At 35.4% G+C, this 22,400-nt stretch overlaps 1 protein-coding gene across 1 annotated transcript; it reads left to right on the top strand.

Moving 5' to 3' along the window:
• The first annotated feature begins 9,987 nt into the window (after positions 1-9,987).
• Positions 9,988-21,586, top strand: LOC121411370 (uridine phosphorylase 1-like). Its single transcript, XM_041604051.1, has 7 exons — positions 9,988-10,072; positions 13,077-13,305; positions 14,906-15,046; positions 15,458-15,643; positions 16,394-16,532; positions 18,048-18,194; positions 19,052-21,586. Exons 2-7 carry the CDS (start codon positions 13,180-13,182, stop codon positions 19,189-19,191), a joined length of 879 nt encoding a protein of 292 aa, XP_041459985.1. The 5' UTR covers positions 9,988-10,072; positions 13,077-13,179; the 3' UTR covers positions 19,192-21,586.
• Positions 21,587-22,400: the final 814 nt, after the last annotated feature.

The raw sequence follows: 22,400 nt of genomic DNA, 5'->3' as shown, positions 1-22,400 counted from the left end.
GAACATTAATTCACATTTCGTCTCCCTTTCACCAAAGAACAATAAGTCACTTTTCGTCACCCTTTCATCGAAGAACATCAAGTCACTCTTCGTCACCCTTTCAGCAAAGAGCATCGTAACTTTTCGTCCCCCTTTCATCAAAGAACGTCTCATGTCATCAACACTTTTCGTCATCCTTTCATCAAAGAGTATCAAGTCACTTTTCCGCCCTTTATACAGCAACAAGTTGCCTTTCATTTACAAATCTTTCATCATCCTTTCATCAAAGAGTATCAAGTCACTTTTCCGCCCTTTATACAGCAACAAGTTGCCTTTCATCTACAAATCTTTCATCATCCTTTCAGCAAAGAGCACCAAGCCACCCTTCGTCACCTTTCCATCAAAGAGCATCAAGTTGCTCTTCGTTACATTTTCAACAAAGAGCATCAAGTCACTCTTCGTCACCCTTTCATCAAAGAGCATCAAGTCACGTTTCGTCCCCCTTTCATCAAAGAACATAAATACTTTTCGTCATCCTTTCATCAAAGAGCATCAAGTCCCTTTTTCGCTCTTCATACAGCAACAAGTTGCCTTTCATCTACAAAACTTTCATCGTCCTTTCAGCAAAGAGCACCAAGCCACCCTTCGTCACCTTTCTATCAAAGAGCATCAGGTTACTATTCATCTCCCTTTCATAAAAAGAGCATCAAGTCACTTTCCGTCACCCTTTCATCAAAGTTCACTCAGTCACCCTTTCATCAAAGAAGTTGCTCTTCGTCACCCTTTCAACAAAGAGCATCAAGTCACTCTTCGTCACCCTTTCATCAAAGTGCATCGTAACATTTTGTCACCCTTTCATCAAAGATCACTCAGTCATTTTTGTCTCCCTTTCATCAAAGAACACCCAGTCATTTTCTTTGCCCTTTCATCATACAGCAACAAGTCGCCTTCATCTACAAATCTTTGGCCACCCTTTCAGCAAAGAGCACCAAGTCACCCTTCGTCACCTTTCCATCAAAGAGCATCAAGTCACTTTCCGTCACCCTTTCATCAAAGTTCACCAAGTCACCCTTTCATCAAAGAACATCAAGTTGCTCTTCGTTACCCCTTCAACAAGAGCATCAAGTCACTCTCCGTCACCCTTTCATCCTAGAGCAACAAGTCATCTTTCGTCTACCACTCTTTGTCACCTTTCATTTAAAACTGTTCGTCACCCTTTCATCGAAGAGCATCAAGTCACCCTTCATCTCTCTTTCATCAAAGAGCATCAACACTTTTCGTCATCCTTTCATCAGATTATCAAGACATTCTTCGTCACCCTTTCATCGAAGAGCATTAAGTCATTTATCGTCATCATTTCATCAAGAACATCAAGTCACTCTTCGTCACCCTTTCATCGAAGAGCATCGTAACTTTTCGTTACCCTTTCATCAAAGAATATCCAGTCATTTTCTTCGCCCTTTCATCATACAGCAACAAGTTGCCTTTTATCTACAAATTTTCGTCAACTTTTCATAAAAGAGCATCAAGTCACCCTTTATTTCCCTTTCATCAAAGAGCATCAAGTCACGTTTCACCACCCTTTCATCAAAGAACATCAAGTCACACTTCATCTCCCTTTCATCAAAGAGCATCAAATCACCTTCCGTCATCCTTTCATCACGGAGCATCAAGTCGCTCTTTACCCTTTCAACAAAGAGCATCAATTCACGTTTCGTCACCCTGTCATTAAAGAACATCAACATTTTTCGCCATCCTTTCACCGGATTATCAAGTCATTCTTCGTCACCCTTTCATCAAAGAGCATCGTAATATTTCGTCATCCGGTCATCAAAGATCACCGAGTCATGTTTTGTCTCCCTTTCATCAAAGAGCATCAAGTCACTTTTCGCCACCCTTTCATCAAAGAACATCAAGTCACACTTCATCTCCTTTTCATCAAAGAGCTTAAAGTCACTCTTCGTCACCCTTTCATCAGAGAGCAACAAGACACCTTTCTATCTACAACTCTTCACTCTTTCATCAAAGAACATCAAGTCATCCTTCATCTCACTTTTATCAGAAAGCATCAAGTCACTTTTTGTCACCCTTCATCAAAGAGCATCAAGTCACTTTTCGTGATTGGTGATTGGTGGTGATTTTTTGACCCGATTGCTAAGAAAGCATGAATGCTTGTAAGCAAGCAACCAGAGGACCGACGGCTTAAGGTCCCCTCCGAAGGACCTGGTACTGTGGATTAATGCCTTACCAAAGGGCACTAGCGCAACCAGTGGGAATCTTACCCGGGTCACCGGAATACGAATCCCCCGCTCTACCGACTGAGCTATCGCGCCTCGTCACCCTTTCATCAAAGATCAAGTCACCCTTCCTCTTATGAAAAGTGTAAGTGGTAATGGATACTTTTAAGCAATTCATCTCGGTTTGAAATTAATTCCATAAAAGGACACAATACATGAACACATATCTAACATTTTTAATGCAATCTATTTTCGACAAATATAAGCAGGAATAAAAGTAATATCAAATGGCAAAGATAAATTTTCCAAGATTCAGCAAACTTGATGGCATCATATCAAATTTGAATAAGAATGTCCAAACAGTTTAATATATTTAATCAATTACTTAAGTTCCGTCCCTGATTTTTAAAGGAAGATCGCAAATATCTTTTGTGGGGCCAATTTTGAATGAAGATGCCTATAAATGCATAATTTTATATTTTTCAGCAGATATAATAAGAGTCAAATGTAACCCTTTTGAATGCTTCATAAATTATGTTTATTTGTCGGTTTAACAATATTGTTTTCGTTTTATTCAGGAGAGCTTTAGTGACAACATATTTGGTATGATGGCGACCATGACCAATGAAGATATTGATGTCCAGAAAATATCGCTACGGTAGATCAAGAACTGAATTTATATTTCATTGATATATCATTCTCTTTACAGGGTAGAAGTTGCTAAACCAAATGATGATAATTATAGCAAATTCTTATCTACCAAAGGTAGCTACTTCGCTCCAGCATGTATTGGCAGTATTCCTGGAGAGGGAACCCTGTTTGGATATTTTTTTATTGCTTTTACCCTTTATATCCTTGATATAGCCAACTCAGCTTTTATTATCGGTGTTCCAGCATGTCCTGCTAACATGTGCACAATATGATTTTATTTTAATTCTTTCATTTTCAAAAGGAGAGCTGCTGATCAAAGACAGAAAAGTCCAATTTCAAAATATATTTTCCGATTGTATAATTGGTTAATATATTAGCTGCAATACGCGTGTATATCCGTTTCTCATAACTTCTCATACATTTTCTATTCAGGCTGGATAAGAATTTACGCATAATACTGATACTTTTCGTCACCCTTTCATAAAAAAAAATCAAGTCACCCTCTATCCTTGATATAGCCAACTCAGCTTTTATTATCGGTGTTCCAGCATGTCCTGCTAACATGTGCACAATATGATTTTATTTTAATTCTTTCATTTTCAAAAGGAGAGCTGCTGATCAAAGACAGAAAAGTCCAATTTCTAAATATATTTTCCGATTATATAATTGGTTAATATATTAGCTGTAATACGCGTGTATATCCGTTTCTCATAACTTCTCATACATTTTCTATTCAGGCTGGATAAGAATTTACGCATAATACTGATAATCGCTCAAATGGATCCATTAGTAGCCACTTAGGCTTTTATTGCATGACAAGTTGCCCTAACAACATTTCAATTGCCCAGTTTAACAACTTTGACTTATGGCGGCTATCCAGTGAGTGACACTTCATCATATAAAGGCAGACGTCCCGCTAAAAAATATTATTATTTGGATTTCCATAGCATGTTATATTGTAACATTTTATCATTCTCTTTTCAGGCTGGATGCGTTTTAACATATCGATGTGTATCTGCGTTAATACGATAGCAACTTCAGCTTTCATTTGCTGTCTTTCAACAGGCCCTGCTTGACATGGTTTTTATTCCCATTATTACTAATTCTTAGGGTAGCCACTCATCATGCTCATGGCCTTGTTGGAGATCCTCCAGCTGTATTGCTAACAGAATGAAATATATTTACATTAATTGAGGACTCTTATTTATTCAAGGGATATAGCCACTTCTCGTATTAAAGTTGGTTTCTAATGTCAATGCTATTTTTTTTTTAATTCTTAAAAGCGGAGGTGGTGATAAGAAAACAGAACGACCCATTTTAAATTCCATGTAGGGAAATATTGAAAAGTAAAACTATTCAGGATGATTGCTTAATATTTTATTTTTTGTATACTTTTACGCCGAAATCTTATTCCCTTTCAGGATTGGATACCTTTAACGTAGTACAATTATTGACCGTTGCAACGGTCACTAACCAACGCGTTGGTGGCAGCATTCCAACAGTGATGGCAGTGTTTCTACTTCAGTGTTTACTACCGGACTTTGAGCATACTCACCTTTCACAAAATATAATATTCACCCTTATTTAAGAAAGGGTTCTTATTTACAGAGGGAGTCCACTTCAGCTAGTAGCGGACGTACAACCGGCTCTGCTTAATTTTGTCCAGAGTACCCATTTCGGCATTTTTGTTGGCGGTCGGCTTCCAATTGTCCTACTAATGTGTTATATTACTAGTACTTGTTTGTAATAGCTTTTATTTAACAAGTGGTACAACTTTGACATTTTAGGTGGCAACCCAGTGACACTGCAACTTTTAAGGCAGAGGTCCCATTTAAAAATTCAACTTTCAATAGTATTATGTGGATTTCCACAGCCTTTAACTTTTGACCATTTACTTTTCAGACTGGATTGGTCTTAAACGCTATATCGATGTATGTTATTTACCCAGCACCGACAATTTAACTTTTATTTGCTGTTATTCTCATGAAGTTTTTATTCCGTTATTAAATGGTGACTCTTTATCTCAGGTAGCCACTTCGATCGGATTTTATGACGATCTCCCAGCTGTATTGCTAACAGAATCAAGTATGTTTTCATTCTTAATTATGACCCTTTATTCTCCAGGGGAGTCATTCGGGTTACCAATTGTCCTTTAATTTTAATATCATTTCCCTTTTCATTTTAAAGGTAGATCGGGTTATAAGAAAACAGAAGTACCAATGTTAATTACGCATAGTTTATATTTATTTTTTATATTTGGAATGTAGAGTTATCCTAGATGATTGTTTAATACATCATTTTATTTCCTTGTTACGTCGAAATACCTCTTTCAGGGCTGAAGGCCGTAGTTTAAACGCAATATTATAAATCTCTATAATGGCAGCATTTCAAACAGGCCTAACAATTATTGATGCTATTTAGTTTTTATTTTGATGCAGGGTGATCATCATTGTTTGCTACCGGGGACTTTCAGCTTACTCGCCTTAAACAATCTTATTAATGAACGTTCTTATTTACCAAGGAAATTTTATCGGTCTTCCTGTATAGATTCTGCTAAACATCATTAACATTGTGGTATTATTTTGTATCCATAATGAGTGTATAATTAGTTGGATGCATTTCTAAACTTAAATACGTCACAAATCCAGGGTAGTCACGAAAGCATTCATTCGCTTTCTTCCAGCAGGCCTGAACATGATATTATTTTATTTCCCATAATAATGAACTTTATTCATCTAGAGAAATCATTCGCTTTCTTCCAGCAGGCCTGAACATGATATTATTTTATTTCCCATAATGAATTTTATTTAGAGAAATCACTCCTGTTTATCAATTCAGGGTAGTTACTTCGGGATTTATTTGCAGACTTCTAGCAGGTCTCAATTGCTGAACATGATATAATCCTATTTCTCGTAATAATGACTTTTATTCATCCAGAGAAATCTCTCCTGCTCTACCTGTAGTCAACCCACGCTGATTCTGCTAAACATTACCGTGATAACAATATAATTATCCTTAATCACTGTTATTTTACCAAGGGAGTCCAAGTCCGCTTTTATTGATGGTCAGGTCTTCCAGTTGGCTTCGTTTAACTCAATATTATTTTCAACCTTAACGATTCTTCTCTTTGACCATTTCCTTTTTTGTCTTTTTCTCCACCAAGCTCTTCTTTTACCATATAAGCAGACAATATCGGTGGTTGCTCTGGTTATTTTCAAGAGTTTAAATTTTCCTGCTTGTATTATGTTCTCTTTTTACTTTAATCTCGTTTGGATCCTTCTTCTGCATGCTAATTAATGTTCATTTTATTTTTATTTTTAATCCAGTGACATAAAGGTGAGTAGCATTGGTTAATTATCTTTCCTGATTGAATATTGTAATTGAAATCCTAATCATTTTATCACCCCCCCCCCATGAAGGCTTATAGGCATTCACCCCAACCACCATCGCCTTGTTCTCCCGCTGCCTTCTCCTTGTTAACTCCGGTTACCGTCATCACGACCTTTTCGCCGGTTACCTTTGGCTTTGTGTTTTTCCCGACACGGCTCTTAATTACATTCGCCGTAAACTCTACCGTTACCACAGCAGCGCTTCGCTCTGCCTCCGCTTTGCTTGCTTCGACTTTTGTGTTTTTGTTTATCATTTTTTAATACATAAATGTCTTTTTGTATCTATGCATATTTTTTTATGTGTGTCCGTCTAGTGCGTATTATGTTTATATATATTTGTGCCCGTAATTGCGTATTTGTGTAATTTTGTGTTTTTAGATATATATCTGTTTGTAAAATTTGCTATGCATGTATTATCTATCATTTATTCACCTTCCATTCATTGGGGTTTTTATACTTACCTTATTTTTCATCGCATATTTTTGTTCATTATTTTGATTTCAGATCACCTTTAATTTTTACTAACCCGGGGTCATGCTGCTACCTTCACGCGGTGACTCTGTTATGTGCAAGGGCATCACTAGGCCCTATACATGTATGTTGAATGCCAAAAGCTGATGACTATCCAACTAGAATTTGCCCACAGGCATTTGAAGAAATTATCTGTTCAGATATACAATAAAAAGAATCCTAAACGGAAATGATCTCAATGCAGAATACTTATCCATATTAGTTGGTGCACGAAACCTGGTAACGCCCTTGCACAACTAAAGCAGCCATTAACGTGAATGCTTTTATATCCATTTCATCTCTCTAATGATGTCTCTTTCTGAGTACAATTCAATCAAACTCATCTCGCAGCGCTTAATGGACTGTACAACACATAAAGTGCCACCCATTTTAAACAGAAAAGGACAAATATTTTGTTATAAGACGCACTCTGGATTTAACAAGTCTGCCCCTGCAGAGTGTTTCGAAATACCTCAATATCCAGATAAAATTGCGTGAAAATAAAAGACCCCCACTTTGTTTAATCTTTTTTATTTCATTTCTTATTTATTTTGAAGACGAGGAGAGGTCGTCTTCGAAACAGTTGGGGCGACATAATGCAGTTTGCAGCAGAATTAATGAGACAAGGAAGCAACTCGACAGATATAGTAAGAGCATCCCATCCATCCATCCATATTTTATTGTTCGAAATAGACATGAAATGATATTCTCCGAAAATTTGCTTTGCCCATTTGATCGTGGGCCCGGCAGCCGCTGTGCAGCGCCAGATCGACGAGGCTCTATCCCTTAAATCGTTGAACGCCAAACAGGGTAGCAGCAATTCCCATCTTTTAACGTCTTTTGGTCTGACGCGGCCGGGGTTTGAACCCCCGACCTCCCGGTTGTGAGACGGACGCTCTACCAACTGAGCCAACATCCCAGAACAGAAGGCATGATGTCTTACTGCCGATAGACTATCCTGTAATGAGAGAGGTGAAGGATCTTAGTAAGTATCCAGCTTTATCCGGCGAATCCAGCTTTCGCCAATAGGGGGGGGGCGAAAAAAATTTCACCCATATTTTCCTCTATCGGCCGCTAAAAGTTGATTTTGTTTATTTCTTTAAAGGGGTAGTCCTATAACGTAAGTATATAATAATGACATTAAGCCTTATATTGCGAGCGCGAAGCGCGAGCTATTTTTTTTTTTCATGTATTTTTTCCTGAAAATTGAATAGTATGGGCAATGTTTGGGACCCTGGACAAGATGCGCATGTTACTATGTAATTATTGCGAACGAAAACCGCTAGCATTTTTTTTTTTATATACATGTATACGTTCTGGCCTGATTAAGGACTTTTTACAGTTAGCCATGAAGACGATAGATATTTCAAAAATTAAGTAATGCGAGCGCAAGCTAAATATTTTTTGACATTCCGACCAAGAACTGTTTGTAATCATGAACGGGATAGGTGTATAGCTAAATATTTGACGCGAGCGCAAAGTCTAAGCGGAAAAATTGAGATTTCAGACCTTAAAACGGGACACTGTTCATGTTTTGAAAATCATGAAAAGGATGGGCAATTGGGTATCTTCCTGAATTAATAATGCGAGCGCGAAGCGCGAGCAGAAATTTTTGTATATTCTGATCTGAAACTGGATCATTTAAGCACGTTTTAAATAAAGAACCTGCTTATCTCAAACATGCGTGTGCATTTTTTTAGATTTAGACCTAGCTTCTGGGCATTCTGAATACAATTTTTTTAATCATTTCATCAATGTGTGTTTCACAATGTCGTATGTAATATAATAACCATAACATAAAGTAAAAAAATACAAGACATAATATCATATTTAACATAATTAGGCCTATAGATTCGATAAACACAAAAAGAATTGAGCTGCCTCAGATGATTTTTGTATTTTAGAGTAAAACGAAGGGGCTTGTGGAGAAAAAAAGCTTGTATGGAAGGCAATCCCCTAAACTTAGTTTTATTACCTATTTTACACACACAAAAAAAATAAGTTCTTAATAATAATAAAAGTAATCATTTTCTATGAACACTTTGCAAAGCAATTCATTAACTGAAAGAAATAAAATCATGAATATCAATAAAGTGAGCGCGAAGCGCGAGCTGAATATATTTGATATTCCGATCTTAAAATGGGTCAATTCAAGCACTTTCAAACACTGTGTATGAAAATTGTGAAGTGGATGTGGATCGCACTTAATAACTGATGCGAGCACGAAGTGCGGGCTGATATTTTTTTGTTGACCTAGGACTGGAACATTCTAGGGACATTTTGTCATCATGAAAATAATGGCTATTCCTTGGATCCGCCTATGATATAAGAAGTCATAGATCGATCCACTGAACTAGAGATGGTTTCACATCTAAGAAACTGATTTTTTCTATTAATTTATATGGCTGGATAGTATTAAATGCGGAGGAAAAAATTCACAAATATAGCTCTTACATAACAGAATCTAAATGCTGGTAGAGTGTAAGGGTTAACACGAATACTGCATCTGTGACGGACCTCTTTATATGCGAAATGGTTTAGATCAATTTTGTGGATCAACCATTAAAAGTACTTTTTCCAAGATGATTCTTTCGAAACATTTTATAACAATAGGACTTAGTGCTACCGGTCTAAAATCATTATTTACTCTTGGACGGTTATTTTTAGGAACTGATGTAATAACCGATGCTTTCCGACATTCATTTATTGACCTTTGAAGCAAGTACGGAGCAGCGCGATTTCAGATGCGCATGTCCGTAAGACACGGACACTTATGAGAGTATATAAATGTGTAGATCTTTCACTTGTCCATTATATCAGGTAAAAAGGTTATATTAATATCAATAGCATTATGACATTACTGATATTAAATATTAAACAATAGTAATTGATAATAGAAAATGTAGGCTTAAGACATTGATCATGGTACGAATACTTTAAAATATAAATTGCGTGTGGGCCTATATAATTTTGTGCCATATCATCACACCACATCCATGAAGGATTTCTTTGAACCATTACCAAAACAAATTCATATTTTTATCTAAAAACCTGGGGAACGATAGACCCCCCCCCCCCCTCTGCTTGTTAACGCCCTTGTATATGTAGGTCTACAGATTTTCCCAGAAAGCAATTACCAAATCGTTTTTCGGAGATACCATATTGTTTTGACCCATCGGATTTGTGAATAGCTAGCTGATGACGTAGCAAGTCGTTTAGTAGTGTAGGTGAAGGTGGTGTGGTGACAAACAGCTAATTTGTGACAATCGCCATTGCCATGTCATTTTGTTATTCTACGTATTCATTGTAAGTATTCTTTTAATATAGTAATTGTTAAGATGTATCAAACAAGTTTATAGATGCTATGATGTCGAAACTATTCTCAAATACCACTGATTATTGCATCAATTTTGTGGTGATATACTGATAGTTTGCTCATATCGCAGCGCAATGCCAGCCCAATGCCCAATCTAGCGTAAGCAGAATCCTATTGGTCGTCGGAGACCAAGCCCCCACACCCGCCCACAAATTCGACCGGTTTGTTTACATACCACGTAGTAGATCTATATCATAGAGATGTATAGATTATTAAGTATATATCTCTGTGATCTATATCTACTATATTATATTATAACCTCGTTCGTAGGATGAGTGCTATATGTAGTATTCTTGTATAGTGAGGGTATTCTTAATGATCTCTGTACAATGTTAGTGATTTATATATTGAAATAAATTGTTTTAGGCCTTGAATTGTATAGTGAGTGATTGTATTACCGACCGGCCTTGTATTACTGAACGCGCGCATCATATGCGTCAGAAAATAAATTAAATACGCTCAAACCTTTGCAACTTCCTTCCAAAGGGAACTTAAATAGAAAAATGATGAAAAATTATCAAAAACACAATTTCGAAGTCTTTTTATCCTCAAAACAATAAAATATGGTAAAAATAGCTCATGAGTGACTTTGTTGTTTTCCCAACTTTTCCATAGAAAACACACGTTTGGTAATACGATACCTTTTCAAGTGACCAAAATATTTCACTTGCGAAGAGGGGTCCAATTGGAAGCTGATGTCGTAAAAATGAAAAACAATTTCGGCAAAATTTCTGCATGTTTATATTTTGTAGGTATTTGTGTATTTATGGTGAAAGTTTGGTGATTTTTTTTGGAATAATGTGTTTGATATGATCAAATTCATGAAAAGTGTTCGGTAATACGATCCACTACCATACACAGCATTTTTATTATTTTTATGTTTTTTTAGTTAACTAGTAACTCAACTGATTTGTGTTGGACAGTGTCAGTGAACGGAATTACATGTACTATGATCATGCATATGCATGACTGGCAATCAGTGGGTTTGCATTGGAATATCTCCATTCTGATTTACGGCTGTACTGTAAAAATATGTCATGAGTTATCACAAAAACAGTGCGTTTCAAGACTATAATGACCTAGACAGCTGGCATCCTTCTGTTTCGAGGAGTTTTTTAACATTTATTTTTTTTAATTTCTCCTCGTACAGTGTACACAGATAGCTCGCTATCATTCAGCCACCATTAGAGGGTGAACAATACAAAATCCCCCTGACGGGGCACATTGATTTTTGTCTTTATTTCATAAAAATATTGAAAAGGAATTGAGCCAAAATAGAGATTATTCTGTTTTGGCCTCAAATAATGATAATGAAACGTTTTTGTATAGCGCAAAATACTTAAGCAAAGTTGCATGTCTCTAAGCGCTTTTTACAAAAGGAGTGGAGATGAAGAGGAGAGCACTGGGTCTTACATTAATTGTTTACAAAATGGTGAATAAATGTGTTTTCAAGCCATTTCTACACTTTTCATATGGTTGTATATTTCTAAGATATTCTGGCAGATTATTCCATAAAATAGCAGCTGCATGTGAAAATGATCTTTCCCCCATATGACTTTCTCACAGTATATGGGACCTGTACTATTCTACTAATGACTTTTTACTTGAACGTAGTATTCTGTCAAGTTTATGTGGTGTTAACAGTGGTGAAATGCACCAAAACAGGGAAATATAAACTTTAGAGGGGGAAAACAGTGACTTACTTCGGCTGTCGCTCAACTTCACTTCACCCGTTTTATCCGAACTTGAGTACATAAACATATGGCCATTGAGGCCCCTGTACAGATCACGCTAGAACTTCGGTCTCTGTTTTTGGTGAGTGGAGCCAAAGTAGTTCAGCGGAACAACCAATATAACAGAGACCGAAGCTTTTGGTCTAATAATGACCTATCTAATTTGAGAACATTATTGACATATATCGATACATAGCATATACCCCCTATGATGATCAAACAGGTGTGGCCTCAAGGTAACTTCAAGGTAATCTTTATAATGCCACATGTGAAATTCCTTGTATATCATAATTTGAAATAAAACATGAACAATGTCAATGTTTCATATAAACAAGCTTTAGGAAAATTCATTTCTTCAATATATAGGCCTATCTAAACTAGAATGTTCTACATTCTGCACAAGTGCAGTTGAATGGCTGGTTTTCTTCAGTCCTCGTGCCACGGTAACACAGTCAAAACATTGTGCGAAATATGTATCTTTCATTCAAGATGATGTAATGGGCTGGCAAAAACCGAAGTAATAATGACAATGTACACAACTGGGGGTATGCTCCTGAGTTTAATTTTGAGGCTTCAAAAAAAAATTGCTGAGAAGCCTGCATCAATGTAGGCAGAGATACATGATGTCACTCTATGATGCTCTTCAAGTATGGGACAAAACAATCTAATCATCTTTCTTTAAAAAAACTAGGTTTGCTGCTCTAATATCTTGATAACGAGATGATTTCACTCCATAAATTTCCACTTTTCCAGGATAGCTAAGCATAGAGCATGGTGCAAGTTATGATAATTCTTAATTCTACTGTCTGCATGTTTCAATTGAGAGCTTACAATTCTATTCACATCTGGGCCCCGTCTTACAAAGAGTTGTGATTGATCCAATCAGTCAAAACTATGGACGGCTAGCAACGTCAACATCTATTATGCATGTTTATTCAAAATATTTCCTAACTATGATGTATATTCATGCATTCATTGTTGTCGTGAAAATTCACTGTGCTTCTCTTTGTTTACAAAAGACACTCCTTGTAAATATCCTGTACAAAAAAATTATGACACTGATGGATTTCCAAAGAGTTACGATGATTGGATCAATCGTAACTCTTTGTAAGATGGGGCCCTACTATATCAGTGTATACTTGTAGATTCTGGTTGTAATTTCATTTTCTTTTATATTTTCTCCCTCCAAATTGTTTTGCAGGAATTGCATCATACAGATTCATCATCCATAAAGGGCTTTTAAACCAAACTTTGGAGAAATATATCTTATACGTTTACAGAATTATATAAGACTGAGTGAAAACATGAACAACAATTGCCATTCACCGAATCTGAATCCACATCTTAAGAGCTTTGATGAAGACACTCTGTTCCATATTGGATTCTCATCATCTCATGATGATCTCCCCGAGATGTTTGGCGATGTCAAGGTAAATAGTATGCAAAAAATAATATTTGTTAGTGCAATTGTATAAACTGCAAGCACTGTGCAAATGTTATTAAGTACGGTGTTGATTGGATGTTCATTGGATGTAGGGTAGCATGGGGTAACACCTCTGTATACTATCATTCAGATGAGCTGTATCATTTCTAAAACGGCACCTATTTTATTTTATCCTTTTCAGTGTTTTGAGCACTTCTTTTCTGTTTTTGCATTATATATACTTAAAGAGTCACCACTGATGCTTCTGCAAAACACATGCCAATGACTACCACATGGGGTCATTTCAAGTACGGTGTCCGGTGTTGAGAGCGTGAAAATGGTGCTGAACCAAGCTCCAACACCGAGCTGGGTTCAGGAATACAATCCCGATCGAGTTTATCAATAGCTTAGTGCAGCACAGAGGCATGAAGCAATAAGCTATTGATAAACTCGATCGGGATCGTATTCCTGAACCCAGCTCGGTGTTGGAGCTTGGTTCAGCACCATTTTCACGCTCTCAACACCGGACACCGTACTTGAAATGACCCAATGTGGTAGTCATTGGCATGTGTTCTGCCGAAGCATCAGTGGTGACTCTTTAGTATATATAATGCAAAACAGAAAAGAAGTGCTCAAAACACTGAAAAGGATAAAATAAAATAGGTGGAGTTTTAGAAATGACACAGCTCATCTGAATGATAGTATACAGAGATGCTACCCTACATCCAATGAACTAGACTTGAATCACTTGATCAACTGAATCAAAACATTTTGGGAAATGGTAGCGTGAGATCATTTGTGTTAAAGTCATTTGTTCATTCACATACCTGTACATCCATGGGCGTTGGTGCAAAGAATTATTTTTTTGTATGTTGGGGGAGGACGCAACAAAAGATATCCTCCCCCCCCTATGAACAAAGGATTAACCTCTGCACTGACGCCCACGCATACATCTGCAATGAAACCTGATCACAAAAGAAAATTTTAACTGAGACCTTAAAGGAAACCAAAACCCAAGAGGAGAAGTAATCTTATTGGAAAGAGTAAAATGATAGGAACAATTTTAAAAAAGTTTCATAAAAAACGGTTATGAAATAGGCAAGTTATGGGAGTTTGAAAACTATTGTTGTACTTTCTTTGGGCATCCTCAAATTGGCAAACGTGCTTCAAAATGGCTGATTTTGTGGACAACTCTCCATTTATTTTGTACACAAATTTTCAGATTTTCCTCATTATCTTCCAAATTGCATCTTGCCTCCTTCTGAGCACAACATATGTCATGGGAACATATAATCCACACCATATATGTCAAGGTCAGGAGGAGATAATGTGAAATATGTAAAATAAAGGGGAAAATCTGAAAATATGTGTACAAAACAAATGGAGAGTTGTCCACAAAATCAGCCATTTTGAAGCACGTTTGCCAATTTGAGGATCCACATAGTAAGTGCAACAAGACTTTTTAATCATCCATAACTTGTTTATTTCATAACCGGTTTTGATGAAACTTTTTAAATTGCTCCTCTCATTTTACTCTTTCCAATAAGATTGTTTCTCTTTTTGGGTTTTGTTTTCATTTGATTCATTCTTCTTTCATTCATATCCAGTTTGTATGTATGGGAGGTACCTCTAGCAGGATGAAGATATACTCTGAAAGGTTCGCTGATGAGCTGAAAGTGGATTGGATGGATTACACCAAAGGAGAGAGATATGGTATCTTCAAAGCTGGTCCTGTTTTATGTATCAGTGTAAGGATGAGGATTTTTTTCTCCTCACTATCTTCTTTAATGTCAGAAATATATTCACAGACCTATAAATCTGGCTATAAATATGACTCTCACCATTTAATGTACAATTTTATTTTTTAGTAAGATGGAGGGCTAAATGCCAATACCTTAAATTTGACTTTTATTGTTATTGTGCATATATATATGCAAGGAAATTGTGGCAAATGGTAGATAGATATCTTATGTAAAGGCATACATGTTGTAATAAGATATTAAACTTTCAGATCCTTTTTTCCAGTGAAAAGCTTTCACCACTTGGACTATATTTTACCAAATTTTATTTTAATAAAACCACACAAACATGATAAGGCACAGTCTGGACTCAAGCAGACACCAACGATTGCTTGTTATTTATCTATTTGATTTACACAGCATGGAATAGGAAAACCTTCTGCATCAATTGTCCTCCATGAAGTCATCAAGTTGGTGAACTATGCTGGATGCCAAGATGTTGTATTCATACGCATGGGAACATGTGGAGGGATTGACTGTGAAGCTGGCACTGTTGTCGTCTCAGATAAAGCCCTTGATGAGATGCTCAAACCAGAATATAACCTGGTAAGTGTATGATTCATTTGAATGACTCATTACAACTGAACTGTCAAAATAGTGGTCATTATAGTATTTGTGTTAAATGTGCAGGCCTAATGTTCTGAAGCCAAGAATTGAACCTACATGTGTACCAAAATTATAAGTTGTATTTATAGAAAAAAAATGGAATTTCAATGAAATATGTGATAAGACTTGGCGCATGTAGAATTCTGTTCTAGCTACAATCCTGAACACAAAAAATATGTAAAATTCCTGTTGTCAAAAGTGGTGAAAAGAACAGTCAATAGCACTACGAAGGCTATCTTGGGTTCTTTCATCAACATTTGTCAGATCTGAAAAGTTATCAGATTTGACTACTTGTCGGACATATATGCTAATTAAACACTCTCCTGTTGAGCATTTCATAAAAAGAAAATTGTCTGACAAGATGTCAGATCTGAGAACTTTGTTGGTTTTTATTGGCTGAGAAGCAATTTTACTTTGATAATTGTTGGATAAAACGTCCAACAAGTCCTTTCATGAAATGCTCTCTGGGTCTCGGCTATCTTTCTAAAGCAACACAGGAGATGGATGGCATATTATTATTCTTTTGGTTCTATTTTCAAGGATTGCTTGGAGCGGGGGGGGGGGAATAATATTGCTACGCAATTTCATATCTCTCTGTATTATGTTTCTTCTTGAGAATATTTTATTAGAAATGTGAAATATCATTGGTATATCGATTATCCTCATAACGTGTAATATTGTATGTTTTAGCATGTTTTAGGCAAGGTGGTCACCCGTCCTACCCAACTAAGTCATGAATTAGCAGAGGATATTCTGTCAAGTCAGTCATCTAACAATGGCTTCAACATTATCAGAGGGAATACATTGTGTACATCAGATTTCTTTGAAGGTGAGTTAGTAAGCTTGTTTGTTTGGGTGTCCATATCAAGATTGTAAGACTCAACAATTATCAACTTTAAGATATTAGAAGACCATGATCATAAAATTTTACTGACAACATTCTTTCACAAATGATTTTCATGTATGTGTCCAATCAAAGAAAATGTTTTGGGATTGTTTTCTTTCTCATGATTCATCTTTTTATTGGTATAGATCTTTTGTTTTGTTCATCTTATTTCTCTTATGCACTTTTGTATGTCTTTTAGCCAAGTACAATCCATTGTTTTCTGTCAGCATCAAAGTTAGATTCTACTCATTCCGAAAATGGTACATGTTATAATATAAGAAAATCACCATCATTTACTATAATAATTGATGCTTAGGTAATGTTTGCCCGTGGACATACAATAATTCTATCTTTGAGTTATACGATTTGGGTTTATTGTAGATGGCTGCAGTCTACCATAATTTATGCCCATTTCACATTTGTTTGTAGACATTTGAAGGTAATGGGCAAACTCTTACTTTCTAGGTAAGCTGGGTCCTGTAACACAAAGGTTAGTGATTGATTGTACGCTTGATTTTAACGATTTATTGAACATTGTAGTCGATGGAATCAATCGTAGAAGATGTTCTACGATCATTGCAAAAAGTTTTGTGTTACAGGCCCCTGGATGTAGAGCTCTTTCCGAAGCAAAAGCTGAGGAAAGATAGCGAGTACACCCAGCTTGCTGAGGAAGTCATAGTTTACCTGAATTATGCTTTATAATCTTTATCGGATACTATTATAAACAAAGAAACCAATATTCATACATCTCTACAAGAACTTACGATTTTGATGAAATTTTTAGCATTGTGCTTGTCTGATTTTTCTATATTGATTTAAATCAACATTTTTCTGAGGTGGACTTGACCTTTAAGTTTGATTTAAAAAGTTTAAGGTTTCCTTGCAAAAAATATCAATCGAGTTGATCGAGCTTGTTTTAATGCTAGTGCATATGTTAACTGTCTACCGCACATTGTGAGATTTTTTTAATGTAATGTAAGGGGTAAGCCATACAGAGGCTGTCAGGAAATCATGCAACAATTGTCAGAATAGGTTAATCACCTGGCCTTCTCACCCACCTCTGCCTTCAAGCTTTATGATATACAGAGATTGTATTATTTTTGTGCATATATCTACCCAGAATTGTACAATTACTGTACATTAATCATCCAGTCAGAGCCTGTTTCCCCAGGAAAGTAATATGATACTGGAATTCCGGTCACGTGTATTAGAAGGTTATCGAAGGCTAAATATGACTGAAGCATACATGATTAGGCCTACCTTTATGAAGATATCACATTGGGTTTTTACCTGACTTCTTCATCAGGTCAAGCCTGGATAGATGTGACTTTTGCCTCTATGGCATTAAATAACAAATTTGTATTCGCATCATTCTGATGCAAGTATTAATATGCAAGATTACAAGCAATTTATTTAAAACATTATTTGTGATGATCTTTTTTTCAACACTTATTTCAGGTCAAGCTCGGATAGATGGAGCTTTCTGTCACTATACAGAGAAGGATAAGATGGAATACTTAAAGAAAGTCAGAAATGCAGGAGTAAGAAACATTGAAATGGAATCAGCAGTGGTGGCTGGATTATGTAATGCTGCAAATATTAAAGGTATTGACATTTTTGCATCCCTGTAATTTTTTATTCATTAAGACCATTTATGAAGGTAAACCGGATAAATTGTTATGGATATGAATTGTGATATTATGAATGTTGATTTGAAGATGCTTGAAATATGTAGGATTTGTGTAAGTGGCTAGATTGGAATCTGGCTCTAATTGTATGTTTCCATTTTCATTTTTTCAAACATGAATTAGGTGTTACTCATATTAGTGCGTCCATTTGAAATTTGCAATCATACGCTTATTAATTCACACAACCTGAAGTTGTAAAATCTTCTTTACATTATTTTGAATCTCTGGGTAGAGAGATGACTCTAAAGACAAACTTTACTTACATGACCTTTTAAGAAATTCTAACATATGAATGAAGGTGATCTTATGAATATCTTGGCCCGTATTCTGATAGCAGGTTTAACTTAAACTCAGGTTTAAAGTTGTGGTTTAAGCATGGATAGCCAATTGTGACATAAATTACTAACAGTAGAGATATCGTACTTCAGCTCTTTTTGGCTCTCAAATCATTCATAATTGTCTAGGAAGTATAAATAGATGATTGTCTTTACCATCGATGAATCGGGAAAGAGCACAGTAAACATAAAAAACATACAACGTAATAAAAATTTTGATACTTTTGGCTTTCCATACTTAAACCACAACTTTAAACCTGAGTTTAAGTTAACCTGCTATCACAATACGGGCCCTTCAGTTTTAGCAAGGATTAATTTATACAAGCTAAACTTATACAGGAATAAACATATAAGATCGTTTTTCATATTCGTTTTAAAGTTGGTCAAATAAAACCTGTATACCATTTTTGTTTTCCCCTTTTCCCCCTTCTTTTCTCAGCTGCTGTTGTTTGTGTAACTCTGTTGGATCGCCTGAAGACTGATCAGGTGACTCTCACACATGATCAACTTATGAAATACGAGATGAGGCCAATGGACGTCATTCTTGCTTTTGTCAGTAAGAAATTAGGTAACCAATAGAAATTCCATTACCAATATCTTCCTCTTTTTGTTACCCTAGGGACATGGGATGAGTTTTGTAAGGATTCTTAAATCTTGTTGCCAGATGTACATAGCATTTATGTTTTGCTTCTAAGCAGTTGCAAAGAGGTTATATTTTATTATATTTGCATACAAATGATATAGTTTTTTTTATAGAATTTGTGTAGATTTAAAAAATCAGCAAAAGTGTATTCCATTTTGAAATTTTGAAGACCTTGCACCACTTGATGCAATGCATTGCGATCATATATCTAGCATGTATATAGAAGCAACTTGGAAATAGTGTATTTTGGTGTTCTAAAGAAGTTCTTATCTTGAATATAGAAAATCTATCATATATGTATGTCTTCAACCATGTTTATTTTGAAGGTATCATCTTACTGTATTCTTTAAATAAAAAAAACTTTATTATTTGATTGTTAAAACAGTTTAGTACCATGAAGCATGTGTATTGAACAGTAAACATCCAACAAGAGAGACATAAGAAAAAAAAACAAGCAAAAGTTTTTCATTAAGAGGATGCAACAAAATATTACAAATATTACTCAATAGACTCTGATCCTTACAGAATGGTTGTTGCCAAATCAGATTTGGTGTAAGAGAGGGAATTTCTGATGTTTTCATTCCATCTCTATAATTTATCTGATTTATTACAGTAAAATAAAATCAAGTAGATATAGTCAAATATATCATGTAATACAACAACAAAACTTGCGCTATTGTTTCAGTAGAAATAAACATGTTAGCATTTGTGTGAATATATAATCAATATCAGAAGTGTGAACTTCATGAACAACATTGTGATTTATATATTTTTTTTTAATGGAAAGCCCCACTAAAAAGCAAAGATTGTACTTTGTGGGCTCTTCAACACTTGTGATATTTTGAATACATCTTCCTTGATCATAGTTGGTGGCTTGGTATTTTAAGTTACTGCAGCTGTATTATACAGTACCATTACATTTTGCATTCTTTAAATGCAGTTACATATAATCATTTCGCAATGGGGAATAGTGCCATAGTATATCATCTTCGGTGTTGAGTCCAAAAATTTAAACTCACTACATTAGATACCCTTCAAATAACAAAGTCTCAAAGGTAGAGCTTGGTGTAGAATGTATTTAAATTTAAGACTAGTTATAAAGACTATTACTGCCATACATATACCATTTACTGCCAATGTTTACTATTTATTTAGTTCATGATTATTTACTACCCCCACCCTTCTCATCCATTTCCATATCAGTATGCATGATTATTCCATGTAAAGTGATAAGCAGGCTATGTTATATACTTCTTTTCAAATGGTGCTTTATATTATTTATGTTGCATGTCAGTGCAATATAATGAAGATAATGAATAGGCCATGCATTGACATAAGAAGGGATAGTTTTTTTAATTACTTTTTCATTTGGTGATAATAAGTGATCATTGAAAGACCACTGACTGTGTTCATATAATTATATCACTTAGATTACAATTAAAGACATTCCATGTACAGATATTTTAAATCACCCAGCATATTCTGCTGTTTTTCTTGTTTATTTTATTTTGTTATGTGAAACAGTGGCCATAAAGAGGAATTATAAGTTATAACTGACAGATTTATGATTACCCAGAAAAAAAACCCTTAGCTTGTCAATTGAAATGTAGGTTTTTGTTTAATTATGAAAACCTACAAAGCAGTTATCAATCTGTTTTCTTAACTTTGTTTTATCCAACATTGTTCAATCCATGTGAAATATGAATTATCTAGCTCATTTGCAAGCCTATCACTTTGAATTCAAGAATATTTTTTCAATCATTCCATTATTTAAAAAATTATAACATGTATGTTTAGAATGTGTTCAATATGAAATAACTGAAATACATTTTGTGAGTCAAACTATCATGTTTATCTTTAATCAGATTTTATGTCACTTGAAATTCAATAGATTTTAATGTGTATTTTTGTACCCTTTTAATTAGATTTTTTCTCAAGTTGATAAGAGAATGCTTGGCAGAGAAGTCAGACTTAGGAGAACCGATTTGAATGCAAGGCTGATTGTATTTATTCTCACTAAAACACAATGTGTAATATAATTTCAAGGGTATAGTTGTGCCATGTTATCACTCTACAAATTATTACAGGTGTTCATAATTCCCTCTTTGATTTCTATTTTGTAGTAGACTTACAAATGGTTGTGTCGTAAAATTTATTCATGACGTTACAAACAACTCTTTCAGCAATTAAAAAAAGAAACACTGGATATTTTTCCAATAAAATGCATCACTGATGCATTCATAAAACATCGAAATGTATTCAAGTTTTAGAGAAAAATCTGAAATTATTAAATAGAACATATAAATTTGAAATAATCAGTGGTGTTCTGCATGAAAGAAAAAAAAATTGTATTTTATGTTGCTTTGGTTGCGCGTGTGCTACATTTAATCTTCATTTATGATATTTTGCTGTTGCACAATGCACATACATGTATACTGTATATTAACTGCAATACTGTTTAATAGCTGAAAAGCAAATTCCATTCTCACTAGTAGTCACACTGCGACCTAAAGGCTTCCACTTCACCAGAGTTTGAATGATTTGTTATCCTCGGAATTCAAATCACAAGTTTTGGATGACTGTAAAGCATGATGGAAATATCATCTTTATACCAACACAATTGCTATTTGTTCTCAAGAATCGTATCAGAACTGACAATATCTTCCCCATTTTGAGGTCAGTGTAGCAAGAAATAGTCTCAGCAGATCAATTGGCATTACATTATGCAGTGAGACTTGAAGCTGTTGGGACTACTTCCTGGTATATTGCACCATATGAATGGACTGTGATTTATTTATTATTGCAAAAATAATCATAAATTGTGTTGTACTTCTGGCAAATTGCTTGTGTTTTTATTGTCTCACCTGCGAAGCAAAGTGAGACTATAGGCGCCGCTTTTCCGACGGCGGCGGCGACGGCGGCGGCGGCGGCGCGGCGGCGGCGGCGGCGGCGTCAACATCAAATCTTAACCTGAGGTTAAGTTTTTGAAATGACATCATAACTTAGAAAGTATATGGACCTAGTTCATGAAACTTGGCCATAAGGTTAATCAAGTATTACTGAACATCCTATTAGAGTTTCATGTCACATGACCAAGGTCAAAGGTCATTTAGGGTCAATGAACTTAGACCATGTTGGAGGAATC

Source organism: Lytechinus variegatus, chromosome 3 (genome assembly GCF_018143015.1).
Source record: "Lytechinus variegatus isolate NC3 chromosome 3, Lvar_3.0, whole genome shotgun sequence".
NCBI lineage: Eukaryota > Metazoa > Echinodermata > Echinoidea > Temnopleuroida > Toxopneustidae > Lytechinus > Lytechinus variegatus.
This window is presented reverse-complemented; position numbering and strand designations above follow the sequence as displayed.

Coding starts and splice junctions, on each gene's coding strand:
- LOC121411370 (XM_041604051.1), top strand. CDS start 13,180: ATGAACAACAATTGCCATTCACCGAATCTGAATCCACATCTTAAGAGC. Junction 15,047..15,457: donor GTCCTGTTTTATGTATCAGT/GTAAGGATGAGG, acceptor TGATTTACACAG/CATGGAATAGGAAAACCTTC. Junction 15,644..16,393: donor TCAAACCAGAATATAACCTG/GTAAGTGTATGA, acceptor TGTATGTTTTAG/CATGTTTTAGGCAAGGTGGT.